Raw genomic sequence first — 15,545 nt, forward strand, 5'->3', positions numbered from 1 at the left:
GGAAGACAGAAAAAAATTCAAAGGAACGTCAGTCGACGTAGGTCAATATTTAAGTGACCCCCTTTTTTGTGCTTCTGAAGTTACACGTCTTACATCACCACGTTTTATATACAGTAACTGTAGTACTTTCAACTTACTAAAATACTGAACATAGTTTGATTACTGTAATTGATTCATTTCATACCTTTATTTTCACATAATTTTCAAAGACTGGTCAATTTTGGAAAAAAAAATATATATATATAATTCTCCTATCCTTTTATTCCGAATTTAAATATATGTTGTATAGTAATTAGAGGTGGACAACGTGTCATGCTGGGTCACTGTGAGCCGTGCCTCGTCATGTCTGGTGATGGTTTGTGTCGGGATTGCAACTTGGCGGGTTGTGCCGGGCCGGGCCACCATTTGGCACATCCCAGCCCACATGCCTGGAGTGCCGGGCCGCAGGCCGCCCATAATTTTTAATTTTTTTTTAAATCGATATATATTTTTTTTGAACAACTTTTAGAATGAGTATATTTAAATAATTTATATTTATGTTTTTGTATTATTATATTATTGTTGTTGTTTTTATTATTCTTATTTTTATTTTTACAGTTCTCTTACTTCTTTGTTATAACCGTTTTATGGCTGTTGAAAGCAGCGAAATATAGCTGTTTGCACGGGCCGGGGCGTGCCGCGTGGCGTGCTGGCGAGCCAAATTACTGTGCCGCCCACCGTGCTTGTGCCGTGCTCATGCCGATTTTTTCAAAATTGTGTTCACTGCACGGCCTACTCCTCGATCACCGTGTCGTGCCACTAGTGGGCTCGTGTCGGGCTGTGCCACCACCGTGCCGTGCTCGTGCTGCCCGTGGGCCAACACAGCCCATGCTCACCTCTAATTGTAATTAAAAAAAACGGTGGAATATGACATTGGCTCAGGTAAATCCGTGAACATAGATTCAAATACCATCAGAATGGGTTATCAAATATTGTGTTCACTTCCTTGGTATATGGATTATTGGATGTCAACCTCTTGTTTCAATTTTTAATTATGAGTAGAAATTCGGTTATATAGACTCTTTAGTTTTACAAATAGGACAATTTTTTAGAGACAAAACAATTCGTAGGGAAAGAAAGGAACTAGTAGTGAGTGGTCTATAAATTCACATTCGTTATGAATGTAGAGAATGAGGGATAGATTAGTTAGTGTTTCCCTTCCGGTCATAGGTAAATCTTGGGACCGATTCTCATCACATCAGCCTTTGTGGCTCACTAAACAACCCCAAAAAAAAAAACACACATCTTTTTTAATGGAAAAAAAAAAAAAAAAAAAAAAGTATATCAAGCAAAAAATAATTATCATGCCTTCCACAGTAGATGATGGAACTGATACTTCAACCATTCATAACTCACCAATCATAGGGTAAACAGTCTACTTTAAATAATATGCGAGGACAAAGACAAGAAATCCCAAAGGTGAAAAATGAGCTATATGATTCCATATTTCCATACATGAAATACAGGCACAAGCACATAAAATACAAGTGACGAGAAACAGGGTTTTAATTGCTCCAGATACTCAATTATCTATGTTTCGAGTTTCTGATGCTGTAAAATTAATGTAATCTTCCAGATAAATAACGTATGATTCAACATTAATCCAATGTTCTCCTTTCATCTCTAACTTTTACACAGCCCTAACTGGATTGGGCTCATGATAGCCCATCTGGAGTGCAAAGACGGTTAAATAAGCATAATTAAACCACCATTGAGCTTGCAAAACCATTTTCTTTGGTGCAGCCTCCTATAAAATGTTTACACAACTCCCGAGGGAAGGCGTAGGACAAGTTGCCCGCCAAAGATGCTGTAAGAGCCATAAAAATGAAGAAGTCATGATATGTTCAACGAAAGCAATTAGACAAATAAGACTGGCACAAGAATGGCAACCTTTGAACATAGTAATAACAGAAGTCTGCCAAAATGAAAGTTTGCACTATCTCTGAGATAAGAACAAATGATGGCCACAGCCCATATCCCAAAGCAGTTAGAAGGTGCCCACGACTGTCCAAAACCTGGTGAAGATTGCAGAAAACAGTCATTGTTTGAAACATATGATCAAGAACCTTCAGAAATTATGCATTTGCTTGAAGTTTGCCACACAAATGCATTTAATGATTGCTGTTTGTAGTGCCTTCTGACATTCGCTAAAGATAACAAGCAGTTGGACAACTATATCTTAATCATTTTCCCTTTTAATTGTCTCTAATTCTTAAGAATTGGATGCAGAGAAAGAAAAGGGGAAGTTTATGTGAATTTCTTAAATAAATTCAAAGAGGTTCAAGTTGCCATCAAACCTGAAGAACCCAATGGGCACAGCTCAAGAACCTTGCTACTCCAAGCGCAAATACATAATGCGCCGTAAATGGTTCAACGATCTGAAAATAAAATTTAAGAGTCAGGAATAAAAACATCTAAACAATGAAATATTTTGGTGAACCTTTTCTGAGATACTGGACCTTAGTATTTTGCATAACCCGAAGTTGAGGAAGCACTGAGGAAGCTTCTAAAATATACACAGAATGCCCACGAAATTCTGTTTAAGATATTGTGCGAAGTTGATGGATGAACCAAAACTGCTAAAACAGCACATGGTACTAGCTGCAAAATAATGGATAGAGAAAATTAAAACCATTTACGGCAATAAAAAAATGGGGAATATGGGACATTGATGGAAAATATATATGTCAGAGTACACTTATTCAGCACAAAGTAAGTGTGGCAGGAAGACTTGGTTTACTAATATAAACACCAGAGGAATTATCAAAGTCCACAAAATGCATCAAAAGTATTTTGTTTCCCAAAAGTGTCAGATCATGCCACAATGGCTGCAAAGCAAGTCACACCTCACACCCCCTAGGCCCCAAGAGAGCTGGCAGGGATGCATACCCTTCCTGGTAGGGTTGCATATCATTCCTGGTGTTAATACAGTTATTATATAACAAGAAATAGGAGTTTGTACATGGGAAAATGCACAGGGACCAAAAAAAATATCATCAAAGATGGCTTCAAAGCTACATTTGTATAATATTAACCTTAAGAGTAAATAACATTAATTAATAGTGGCGTAGTGCCATATCTAGCAATAGCAATAGCCTCTAGGTGCCCTAACACTGTCCTCTTGTGCATTACTAGAGTCTAGGTAGCTGACCTACAACACAAGACTAACAATTATAATGGTTGTTCTGATCTTTTAAACAAGCACATAACTGACTAATAATGAACATTTTACCACCAAATAGAACCTTTAAAAGAAAGCGCAGGAGAAAATGAGAAAGAAACAAAACAGAGCAAAAAGAAATATAAAGACAACTGAGAAAAGTTCAAGCAGAACATCTAATTGGAAAACCAAGATCAAGCCCCTGTGATGTGAGCCGTGGCTGTAGAAAATTTTACTGGTGATTTGGTTTAATGCAAGAAGTTAAAATTTCTAGGATATTGGCAAGAATAACGACTACTAGCAAGCCCATCTTACCCAAAAAGAGTGTTTACAGGATATTGCCCTGTTGCACAACCGACTAAACAGGGGGGGTATCTAATCTTACTATGGAATACACCACTTATATAAATAAGGCTCTTTGACTAGCAATTCTCACGCACTAGTCCTTGTGGCTCTTCAAAATTAAAACACCAAACACCCTTGATGGAAAAATTCAGCACATCCAAATTCAATGAACAGAAAATCTACAGGACTATCTTGACCTTCTAATATCCATATGCTCTCATCATCACCCCTTGGCTACTACAATAAATCAATAATACTATATAAAGAAACTATCATCACTACTACATCCAGTTACCACACTACTGTATCAACTTATTTGATATGTGGGATTTCATGTTGGGATTGGGGATTATGATCTCAATGGGAACATAAGAGGTCTATTCCTCAAGAAAATAATACCAAGTCTTTTTTTTTTTTTTTTTTTTTGGGGGGGGGGGGGGGGGGGGGGCTTACGAAGTGGGAATTGGAATTAGGGAAGGGATGAAAGAATATTATATCTTGCCATTGAAAAGGAAAAGAGTATTAGTAAAGGGTATACAGTAATTTATTCCCAATATGTTCCCATCCAAGCCAAATAAGATAATGATACAGTAATAATTTAAAGAATGATGAAAAGAATGTCAGAGTACTTTCACTCACCACATAATATAGAGCAAAGTTGTCCTTGTCCTCCATATATGTTGACCTCAAGTTAAATCGAATCATATAGATGACCCACAATGTGAAAACCAAGGTAGCTGAATCAAGCAGTGTGTGGATATCATATTCCATGACAAAACTGCAATACAGCCTAACTGCTAAAAATATAGCTGTAAGCTCCTGTGACTTAAGTGAGAGTCCTGCAAATCATCCAAAGTGGAAAAAAATTTATTCAAACATCAGAAAAGATAACTTCACCGCACAAGATTGTAGCTACAGCTATAGAATACAAAGACAGCAGTGTCATTTGGTATTTTAAAATAAGGGAATTCTATTAGTTGGAGAAGTTATACATAGTTCAAATTGAAATAAATAATTCAATAAGCAGATATTTAGCTTCAGCCATGACTCCTCAAAGAGAACTTTTAGGAAACGAATGATGGCCTATTGCCAAGAGCAATCAAGCCTACTTTGACAATAAAGAGATAGACGGAGGTACTAAAGTAATACTACGGACATCATAAATGTAATAAACATAATCTAAAATAATGGCACAAGTGCACAACACATTGTACAAACACGCCAATATGGTATGGTCTTAATTCAAGCAAAATTTAAAAGTTTCAGCTAATTTGTGAGTTTTCAGTACTATGCAACCAAAATCCAATCTCACTCCTCTTCTTACTGGTTCTATCATGTTGGCCCAAAATCCACACACTATTTATATAGTTGAAGAAAAAGTGTTGCCATCTATTGCCTTCATCATCCACCATCTTCATTTTTGAGAAAATTTCACTCCAGATCTAAAATACATAATTAAGCAAACTAAATGAAATACAAAGTTCTACATACTATATCATCAGATATCATCTTAAAGACTTAAAGGGACAATTGAGAATAATTAATTCTTTCATCATCAACCACCTCCATTCTCATGAAAATTCACTCCCAATCATACACAAAGTCAAGCACCCTAATTGCAATTAGCAACACAACTACTCCACACAGATAATTACATTTCTTTTCGTTATAGCCACAGACAACAAGAAAGACACATTGCCTTCATCATAAATCACCTTCATTCTCTTGAAATAATTTCACTACCACTCTAATCATATAGATGTACAGTTAATACAAACATCCAAGCAACCTTATTACAGTACAGCTTATAGCCGGGTTATAAATACTTCATACATTTTCTTATCATCATATCTCATATATTATCAAACGAGGGCAACTATAGAATGATGAATTAACTCGAACTTGCTCTTCTCCAACTTACAACAACAAATGGTAGAATCTTAAATCAATCCACATCCTCCCCAAGCAACCGCCCCGTCTCCCAACCCCCTTCAACAGAAGGATCCCTATGATACACTAACAAAAATCGAGACAAAAACGCCACAAAATACTTTCTTTACCAAAATCCACCTAATTGAGCAAAAGAGAACACCATATAAAGCACCAAATACTTAATTCAATACAAATCCTCAACAGTAAACTATAAACATTTTCAATAACAATTGCACAAATTAAACTACCAAACCCCCTTAATAAGAACCTTTGAATCTAAACAAAAACCCAATATGATCTTGTAATTGATGAACTATTACAGCTAATTATACAATTCAACATCAAAAATCAAAAAACTCAAATTATAAGCTGAATATTCAGGCAAAAAGAAGAATACCAGCGCAAGTTTTCTCCTTTGTGAGTTTATAGATAAGAACAGCAATTCCAATAACATGAACAGCTTCAGCAGCAACAAAGAGATTATCGTGGTCACGAACCACCGCTCTCAGCAACACCAACGCCGCCATTCCGGCGACCACCGCAAGAAACGCCTTCACTTTCGGCGGTTGCCTTCTTAACCACGCCATAATCGTATGGATCGTCTTTCTCTGAGGCCTCATCTTCTCTCAATTTCTTCAAATTTGGGAACTTTTTTCAGAAATTAGGGTTTTTTTGCCCTCTTCGTTGTTACCAATTAATCAAGATTTGATTTTGATTAGAGAATTGGGAAGGTGGTGTAGTAATGGAGGTGATGAGAGAGAAAATGGTGTGATTAGCTAAAGATTTTCCATAAAATTGAATATGAATATTAATGAGAAATGAGGAGAGATAAAGAAATTAGCTTATTTTTCTTTTTTTTTAGTGGAATTTCTTGAGAGATTTATGGAATTTATGAATGATTTTTTTGACTTTGTTGGACTAAATTATTTTATGATATTGTACTTATCTATTTTTGTAGGAAGTGAAAACGATTTTATCAAATCTTAATTATAATTGGATTTTTTTTTTTTTTTTTTTTTTTTTGGAAATATAAAAAGGGTGAAAAGTATATTTTAAAAGAAAAGAGGAATATGAATTTGTAAAAAGGAAAGAAAAAGTGATTTTATAACTTAATTTTTTCTTAAATTAGATTAAAAAAGTATAGGTATTAAAATAGAAAGTCAACATAGCCTTTTGTTTATTTTGGTGAGGAGTTAGGATAGTGTATTTATGAACTATGAGAAAATCTCGGTTAAATTGTATAAATTTCAGGAATCCTTGGTTATATCAAGCTTTGTATTTAAAATAGAAATTTGAGTAAATATGTGTGGATCACTTACAATGATTATGGTAAGTTTCCTTATAATTATCAATTCAAAAAAGGTGATGGAAAATTTTGGAAAATTAAGCAAATCAAAATCTAATTTAGGCAACATCTTTTTTCATATCTTGTTTGACATTAATATACTTGTATTTCCACATTAAAAAAACTTAAAATGGTTCCACGATATAACACACGTGTTTATTTTCTTGTGAACATTATACAAATGTCACCTCTTTCTTGTTTATAGGGATTGGGTTGGACACCAACTCAACTTCATATGTTGAAGACTTGAAGTTTAGCCCCTAATTCATATTTAATTGAGGCATTAGATGAGTAGTAGATATCTCCTTTGTGAGAAACCAACTTTTGATGACAGTTTTCTTAAACCTAAAAATTTTGCAAAATTGTTAAACTATCAAGGGAAAACTACGAGTCATGTAGGATTTTTGCTTGGCGAACTTTGTAATATAGAGTGAAACCTTGAGACTTTCACAAAAAATCATTGTCACAAAACAATTGTATCAAAAAAATTGAAGGTAGATGTAATTTAACACATTATTGACTTAATGATATATCATAAATTCCCAACTGGTTGGGGCATCCCCAACGCCCCAACCATGCAAAAGAAGCTCGCCTTTCCGTTACCGAGTAATCTTGACCTTAACATAAAATAAACTAACCTGAACAAGAACAAATGTAGATTGTTTCATTCATCATTCACAAATAAAAAGAAAAGGCAAAGACTGGAATACTATGTCAAATCCATATTTCGAAAAACAATTTTATTTGGAGGCAATGGCCTTTTTTTCCTTCCAGCTAATTTCACCATAAATCAGTCGTGTGTATACCTATGAACCATGTGCAAATGAACATTATGCACCTCCAATGTATGAGTTACATGCACTCGAGCATCTGGTGTGCGTGAATCGCATGCACTATGCACCAAATAGCATCATATAATTCGATCACGACCAATCATGGGGAAGGGGATCACCTAAGCAAGAAATGTGCATGTACAAGAAAGGCATAAAGCAAAGAAATCTCAATTCCTGGTGTACAGTGAGCTGGTTCTACACCCTAAGCTAATTAAAAGGAACAATTCTTGAATTAGGTGGTCCAGGAAGCTGATCTTCTCATGACAGGCTTCGTCTGTTTATCTTCCTCCAGAGAGATCATACCCAAATGTGAAGGGTCCTCTAGCATCATCTTTGCCACTAGATAACCAGCAATGGACCATGTCTGACACTTTCGGGCTTGCTTCCCAATGTATCGCCCTTGCTTCCCGTCATAATACTCAGGCCAGTTGTCTTTCAATAACCGTGACTCTGCAAGTTCTATGGCCCGTCTTGCTATCAGTGGGCGTCCAGTTTTGATGCATGCAGCTGTAAGGAGCCATATGAGCACTGAACCACAGGAGTTTGCAGTTTACGTTAGATGCACCTTTATAGAGCTCAAGAAGAGTAAATCTTCCTTCTAAAAATAGTTAAAATCCCACCACCTAGTATAAATCTTGTTATTTTCGTCTAAGAAGGTTAAGTTTAACATACATTATTTTCTCTCTACATTGTCTAGGGGACCAATAACCCACTTCGAAAGTGCATATACTTATTATATATACTGGCCTTCGCAACATCATGCCACAAACAGAGTTGTACTCTCCAGGCCAGATATCTCCTGCACAGTATGAGAATAGTACTTTAAAATAAGAAAGAAGAAGAGTGTACCTGGCCAGGATCCCCCATTGTGATAGCTCCATCGTGTATTCTTAGGATCACATCCTGTAACAATGCGCCAATCATGGCTTTCAATGGCTGGGTAGCAAACTTTTAGTGGCATCTCACCAACCAATTCTTCCCACCTTGCTTCTATAAGATCCATGATAGCAGTGGATTGCTCTGGTGTGGCCATGGATGAAAGGATTGCAATACAGTTCCCCAAGCAGAACCAACGGATATCCATTTTTGCAGGGCTGACATTTCCTATGAAGTAGCCACCGCGATTAGGCAAGAAATCAAAGACCCATTCTGGAAGAGAATCTGGCATCACATTGAATTTGTTTACTGCAGTATGAGAGTATTCTTCTGTTTTGTATCGATATATATCATTAAGCTGCTTGAAGTCCATCCAATAATAACTTCTCATGTGAAAGCTCAAAGCATTTAGACGTGTGACAATCCGCTCAATGAACTCCTTCCCCTCAACATCTTGCTTGAGCAAAACTAAAGCACACTTTAAAGCCATAAAGAACAGGGCTTGGATTTCAAGTGGATATCCATAAACACCCTACGCTACAGCATTCGCAAGTTAAAATATATATCAGGATTCATAGTAGAAACACGGTATAAACAGTCTGAAAACAAGTCCTCAGATCATGTATAGCATATCTGTTCTGTATGGAATAAACCGAGTACAATGATGTATTTCTGCTATTTCAAAATTTGTGGCAGTAAAATCTGGAGAGAATATGGAAAGTAAAAACAGTATGGTTTCCAGTTTTTAAAACATAGCTTATATTGATGTTAACATCTGTTGAACAAAATGTCAGTTCTATTATGTGATAAAGTTGGCCTCTATGAGAGCTATGCTGATTCTAATTTCCTACTTATTGCTCTCTATGTCACATATGACTTTGAGTAGGCTTATAATAGCAAGTAAATAATTCATGATGGTGAATGCCAAGACAAAGAAAATACCAATTGGTGAAAGATCCAAATTAATTATTGACAGGACTCAACTTCAACCAACTTTGATATGTGGTGGAAGAACATAAGTGACTAGTCATTGTTACAAGATTTACAGTGATCTGATTTAGCTCCTTGTTGGTCGATTCTTATTTGATAACAGGATATATTGACAAACTGACAATTCATGGAAGTTCGTCTATTTGACACATCAAACCAAGCATGGAACTAACCTAGTCAATTTTCATCTCACTCACAATACACCACTCTTACTAAATGAGCTCATATTCATATGAAAACTGTGCATTTCCTCATTCCACTAACAAGTTTTTACAAAGAAGTCATCAATCATACAATAGAAAAAGACAGTAATAAAATCATGACAAAAAAAAGTCAATAGAATCAGCGTAGAGAGGTGTATGAGCGAGCTTACCATTCTGCGATCTATCATGCAGCAACCATCAGAGCAGAGGAGAGTCGGAAATGTATCAAAACCCTCAGAAAGACACAAACTGAGAATAAGACGCATACCCTTCTGACAATCCGGCATTTCAGCTAATGAAGTATCTCCTGTACTTTTTGTGTATGCTCGAAGCAATATGATCCACCAGAATCCAGAATCAATAGGGGCAACTCTTCCTATTGCACTTTCGCCAAAGTCTGCTATCAAAGTTTCATGATTTCTCACTGGGTCATGGAAAACTTTAAAGCTAGCTGGCATCACTCCTTCTCCCAGTTGAAACCGGTCTATCTTTTTCTCCCATGATTGCAGCCGCAGAGTTTTCAGAAGAAAGTTTTTAACAATTTCTGGTTCCCCATTCATCAAAAAAGCCAAAGCACTTGGAACAAAATCCCTAACAAAGACCTAAAAGAAAGAATGCAATTAGACCTTTTCCAATTACTAGTGGGCAAACCTTACAGAAAATTCAATTCACCTAGATTCAAATATTGTTAAAGGTAAGGAAGTGCACCAGAGTATAACAGTGACACATGTTTAAGCACACTTTTTTTTCAGCATGAAATCATCAGAACTCAATGTAATTAACATAGATTCCAAGCTTCAATTTAGAGGATCAATTATGAGATTTCCATTATTCAGCAACCTGATATATGGTTCAACATCTTACAGGATGGAGATAAAATGACAAGATAAAATTAGGAATTTACCTGATCATAGTTGCATTTTTCCTCGGAACTATCTAAGGCTGCAATAGTCCCTACAGGTTGACCACGAAAGTGAACTAAAGAACGTCTCAATGCATCCCAGGCTTCACCAACAATTGGGTGAGGCTCAAAGCTAGAACGTGACCTAGGGGTACTAAAACCAGACCTTGGGGTGTTGATACCAGATCGACGACCAGAGCAAACAATATTTTCTAGATGATCTGCTAAGCGGCTAATATTATCAGCATTTTTAGTTGAAACCCGAGGTGACGTAAGGAAGTCATGAAGAGATCTTTCATCGAGGGATCTTTGTCTGTTCTCCAAAGTCAAAGTCCTTGGCTTATCTAACAGCTTTGAAAAGTCAGAATCTTCAGTTTCATCTAGTGCATATGGAACATCGAGTGGGCCTATGTTTCCATTCTGGGGAACTTCAACTGACATACCAGACATTCTTAAAGGGCTAAAGGCAAAAGGTTCAAGTGTAAAAAATCTGGTGTCGTATTTTGCCTCTGAAATCCTGCATTCGGAATTATAAAGATAAACCTTACACACACCAACAAGCAGGACAGTCCAGATATGAAAACATCAACTACACTACAGAAGCAAATTAAACTCAAACAGGTGATCCACAAGCAGAACTCAAGAGCATTTATACATGGCCATACATTGTTGATTAAAACCAAAATTTTTGCCTATGATGCTCTCGAATTCAGGACAAATGGACCACTTTAACAGCATATAAACAGCTTCCACTGACAGCGAAATCAGCAATTTCTTTTAGCTTAGCTACTGCAAAACTTTCACTTAGTTTTTCTGATCAATGTTCCTCTATTATCAGAACCAAGAACATTGTCTTCAAATTGTGTACAACTATTGCCTTAGTGGCTCCTAATGCACCAAAACAACATTAATTGTAGTTTGCCATTTCAATAACAGATACATAACCCTCGTGAACCCCTAAACAAAGTTATAAATTATTACTTTCCTTATTCGAAATAAGCCGGTCCCCAGCCAATCATTACTCGACAGCTCTGTCTTTTTATAGGTAAGCGCGGTTTCAACTAACTAAGGTGTGATTCCCGTGAGGCCCTAACACTCATTCAATTACTTCACTTCAACAATCATAACAGCATAATCACATACTCACACTCATATTCTAGTTAAGTCAGCATGAATTTTGAACAATCAATACGAATATTAGTGTTAATGATTGTAGTTAAGTCTGCTCCAATTTCCAAACAACCAATACTAATATAAGTGTAAATGATAACTTTCAAAAAATAAAATAAAATAAAATAAAATAAAATAAAATAAAATGTTAATGATAAATTGATAAGTATGAATCTCTAACACCCAGAACAGTCCTAACATACAAGTTACAACACAGGCCATACTCAAATCCTCATTTTGTAAATTCTGACATCTTCAGATTTAAAAACTGATTAAATTTGTTAAATTTTACACTTTTACATCATTTTTAACGAACAATTGAATTGACAATTCCTAGAATAAAGCATCAAAATATAAGATCAATAATATTGAATATCGTTGTTAACAAGAAAAATCATAAATGACATTAAAATTTGCATGAAATCATGAATAACAACATACCCAAATCATAATGAAACAAAATAAACACAACCCAGGAAATAATTCTGCATGATTTAAATACCCAGAAAAAGAAAACTAAAATCAAGTGTCAAAAAATGACTGAAATAAAGATGATTGAGACTGACCTCGTATAATAAAAACCCACAACTTCACTTGAGCAATAAATGGAGAGAAAAAAGAGACAGCTCCCACCAAAACAAGGTTATTATTAGATATTTTTATTTATATAATTATAATAATTATATGAATAATAAATCCCAGAAATTATTCATATACAAAAATGGGAAATTAGTAAGTTTGATCACAAAAACTAAAAAAACCCAGAAATGACCGGCTAAGCCGGTGAAACACAAGAAATGACTGGCTGCTAAGTTTAGTGAATAGAGAGTTTGGTCTATACGAAAGGACAAATCAAATCTGAGCGTCATCAACTCAACTTATTTGTATTTGTAGGGGTCTCAGTGTCTCACTTTAGTCTAAAGAAATTATTTGTTTTTAGAAAGACGTCTTTAGATGGAAAGTGATGTGAGCTTAAAAAAAAACTAGGTTTAACAAATAATTGATAAAAAGGACATTTTTAGTATAATGAATTTTTTAAAAGAAGGTGCTTGTTTTTCGTGGAAAAAAGAAATTGCCCAAGTGGTCCAAAGCATTGAGTACAAATATTCGTTTGAATAATTCTTGCGGAGTGTCATTATTGAGATGGCTAATGTATACGAAATAATTAGCATTACGTGTTTTGTTTGTAAGAAATAAGAAGGGTGTTGTTAATAAATAATGGAAAAAGATATTTGCAGCCCTAAGGGCTGCATATAAGAAGTTAAAAGTGAAAAGAATAGACAATAAATAAACATTTATTACATCGATATACTCGTGAATTGTCAATAAAAACCCAACTTAATACTAAAAAAGGAAGTATATTAAATGCTTATATGCAGCCCTTAAGGCTAAGGGCTGCATATAGCATTACCCATAAATAAATTATATTTTTTATACCAAAATAATTAATATTAAGCTTGGCTTGATTACATATTTAATAAAATTATAGTCATCGATGTTGAAAAACAACTTAAAAATCTTGTCTCGTTAATACTATATACATAAAGATAATACAACTTATGTATCTTGAATCTCTCTTTCCTAAGGGTAACAACTCAAGGTTATTCTCCATCAACTTGTTGGTCCTAATGGCATGTTAATATTCAATTTTTGTTGGGTAATTGCAAGTTTCTATATACTATGCAATGTCAAAAATTATCAAGGTATCTAAGGTGTTTTTATAAAGATTATCAAAATGATGTCAATGATTCGGTGATTCCTATAAGACCGCATGTTGTATCATTGAATGATTTACTATTTAAACTAATCATAAGACTCCTTGTAGCATAAATGTTGTCTAAGATTATATATACTACTAATATACATTATTTTAATAGGATAATCTTTTTTTATTAAATTATACTCCGTAGATCCTGATTTTGCCAATCGAAGTAAACCCTCATTCAAGGTACGTTATTTACCTGCTATTCGTGCTATTTTGAGTAACCATATCCAAGTATGTTAAACATAAGTCAATAATTAGTGAAATCTCTGCATAATACAGGTATTGAAATGTTTTAAAAATATATACTAGAATTGAAGGCGTTAATTACTTTAAATTTTAAAAGTGTTGATTCTCCTTAATAATTGGCAAAATATGGTTAAAGATATAATTAATTGACTTAATTTCAAAATAAAAGATTTTATTGACTTATCATGTCTAACAAACATGTAAATTCTTTCTCAAAAACAAAAAAACATGGGAATTCAAATACGGAGTATGATGATTTGCTATAAGCAAGTTTTTTTCCCTTGATCTCATGAAATTGATGAGAGAACCACTACCCACTTGAGCTATCTCTTACTCTCATAAACAATTTTTATAAACAGTAAACTAACATTTATAAGAGAATATCTTATAATTAAAAATAGTAATATTCCAATAAATAAATAAATAAGTTAAAATAAATTTCCATTAAAAATTATCAGTTTACAAACCCCGCATTTGTTGTAAGCATATTGACCATTAAAAGAATATAGAATCTTTCTTTAATTAATTAAATGAGGCAATAAACCTTTTTAAGTTAGCTTTTCATTTTGGGAAAAAGATAATGACAAATTGGTTGGTTAAGAAATTACGTACGAGTATTATAAAAGGTAAGATGGGTTTAGGAGGAAAGCAAGATGCATGTGTGTTTGATACAAATAACATTAGTACTGTCCTTTTCTTTTTTAATTTTATGTTTATTACTTATTAATAATTAAAATAATTAATTTAATAACTAAAAAAAACTGAGAATTGGAGTATAATCGCAGCTAGAAACACGCACGTGTACGGGTACATTGGATCCAATAATAAAAATCTGACGTGAGATAGATAGCTATGTTTATGTATAGCTGCTGCATGATACGGACTACGGAATAATTAAGTGCAGCAATTTTCAGTGTCTGTTTGTTGTATTTACTATGTACAGTTAAACTTACGGCGGTCTATTAGCCTCCCGACTAGCTAGTAGCAAAGGCTTGGCGTGATTGGCTGATAATTATCATACTCTCTTTGTTACAAAATGAATGTCCCACTTTGACGACACACATTTGTCAATGTTACATGATTATGTTTAATCATGTATTGACGTATATAAAACACAAATATTGTCAAAGTGGTATACGTGACTAAATTAGAATAAGACACTGATTTTGACAAACAAAAAAAAAAGACAAACGTATGTCATTTAATTTGTGCACCAAAATAACATAAATACTTTATTCAAAGACATTAATAAAAAGCAAGTAACATAAAGGCTAAAAAAAATGCGCCCACACACACAAAATCAAAACATTTACAAGTAGTTCACAATTAAAAGAACATGAACCATATTGAAAGCAATATAAAGTTTAAAGAATATAAGGTGTAATTTATAACTGGGTGCACCCAAGAGTACCATCTAATTTGCGATAATTATACAATGTCAAGATTAATTACAGGAAAATGATGGCGTGACACGAAGATGTCGGTATGGTTCAGCAGGTTCCTGCCTTCCTGCTGCCTACCTTCTAAAGGAGATGTGGTTCCCCTTTATAGAAACAGAGTTCGCTGATGAATCCCTTGAAGAACCTCCCACACATGACCTGTTAAGGGATATATACTCGTATGCTCGAGTTCCAGTTTCATTTTCTACAGAATTTTTTCCATATATCTGAGGCCTGTTGATAACTTTCTGAAATTCAAACCTTGAGTTTCAGTTATGCTCCCAGGGGTAGGGCACTTTGG

General features: G+C 34.6%; 1 protein-coding gene and 1 pseudogene across 3 annotated transcripts; both read right to left on the reverse strand.

Annotated features, from left to right (window-relative positions):
- Nucleotides 1–1,441: 1,441 nt before the first annotated feature.
- On the reverse strand, nt 1,442–6,364 carry LOC145588313 (uncharacterized; annotated as a pseudogene). The gene is made up of 6 exons (XR_014101577.1): nt 5,874–6,364; nt 4,184–4,383; nt 2,499–2,640; nt 2,337–2,417; nt 1,930–2,054; nt 1,442–1,846 (listed from the first exon to the last, which is right to left on the reverse strand). The product of XR_014101577.1 is annotated as an uncharacterized LOC145588313 (transcript).
- Nucleotides 6,365–7,546: 1,182 nt separating this feature from the next.
- On the reverse strand, nt 7,547–12,549 carry LOC145590019 (putative alkaline/neutral invertase B). Of its 2 annotated transcripts, XM_081646748.1 has the most exons (5): nt 12,361–12,549; nt 10,628–11,141; nt 9,894–10,325; nt 8,504–9,062; nt 7,547–8,182 (listed from the first exon to the last, which is right to left on the reverse strand). In XM_081646748.1, the coding sequence occupies exons 2-5, from the start codon at nt 11,072–11,074 to the stop codon at nt 7,887–7,889; spliced, it is 1,734 nt and encodes a 577-aa protein (XP_081502874.1). In that variant the 5' UTR covers nt 11,075–11,141; nt 12,361–12,549; the 3' UTR covers nt 7,547–7,886. The 2 variants fall into 2 exon arrangements, with proteins under 2 accessions (XP_081502874.1, XP_081502875.1); XM_081646749.1 differs by lacking the exon at nt 12,361–12,549 and having other exon boundaries at nt 10,628–11,461.
- Between the last annotated feature and the right edge of the window lie 2,996 nt (nt 12,550–15,545).

This window comes from Chenopodium album, chromosome 17 (assembly GCF_948465745.1).
Source record: "Chenopodium album chromosome 17, dcCheAlbu1.1, whole genome shotgun sequence".
In the NCBI taxonomy this organism is placed as follows: Eukaryota; Viridiplantae; Streptophyta; class Magnoliopsida; order Caryophyllales; family Amaranthaceae; genus Chenopodium; species Chenopodium album.

Coding starts and splice junctions, on each gene's coding strand:
- LOC145590019 (XM_081646748.1), bottom strand. CDS start 11,074: ATGTCTGGTATGTCAGTTGAAGTTCCCCAGAATGGAAACATAGGCCCA. Junction 9,063..9,893: donor GCATGATAGATCGCAGAATG/GTAAGCTCGCTC, acceptor GCTGTAGCGTAG/GGTGTTTATGGATATCCACT. Junction 8,183..8,503: donor CAATGGGGGATCCTGGCCAG/GTACACTCTTCT, acceptor CCTGTGGTTCAG/TGCTCATATGGCTCCTTACA.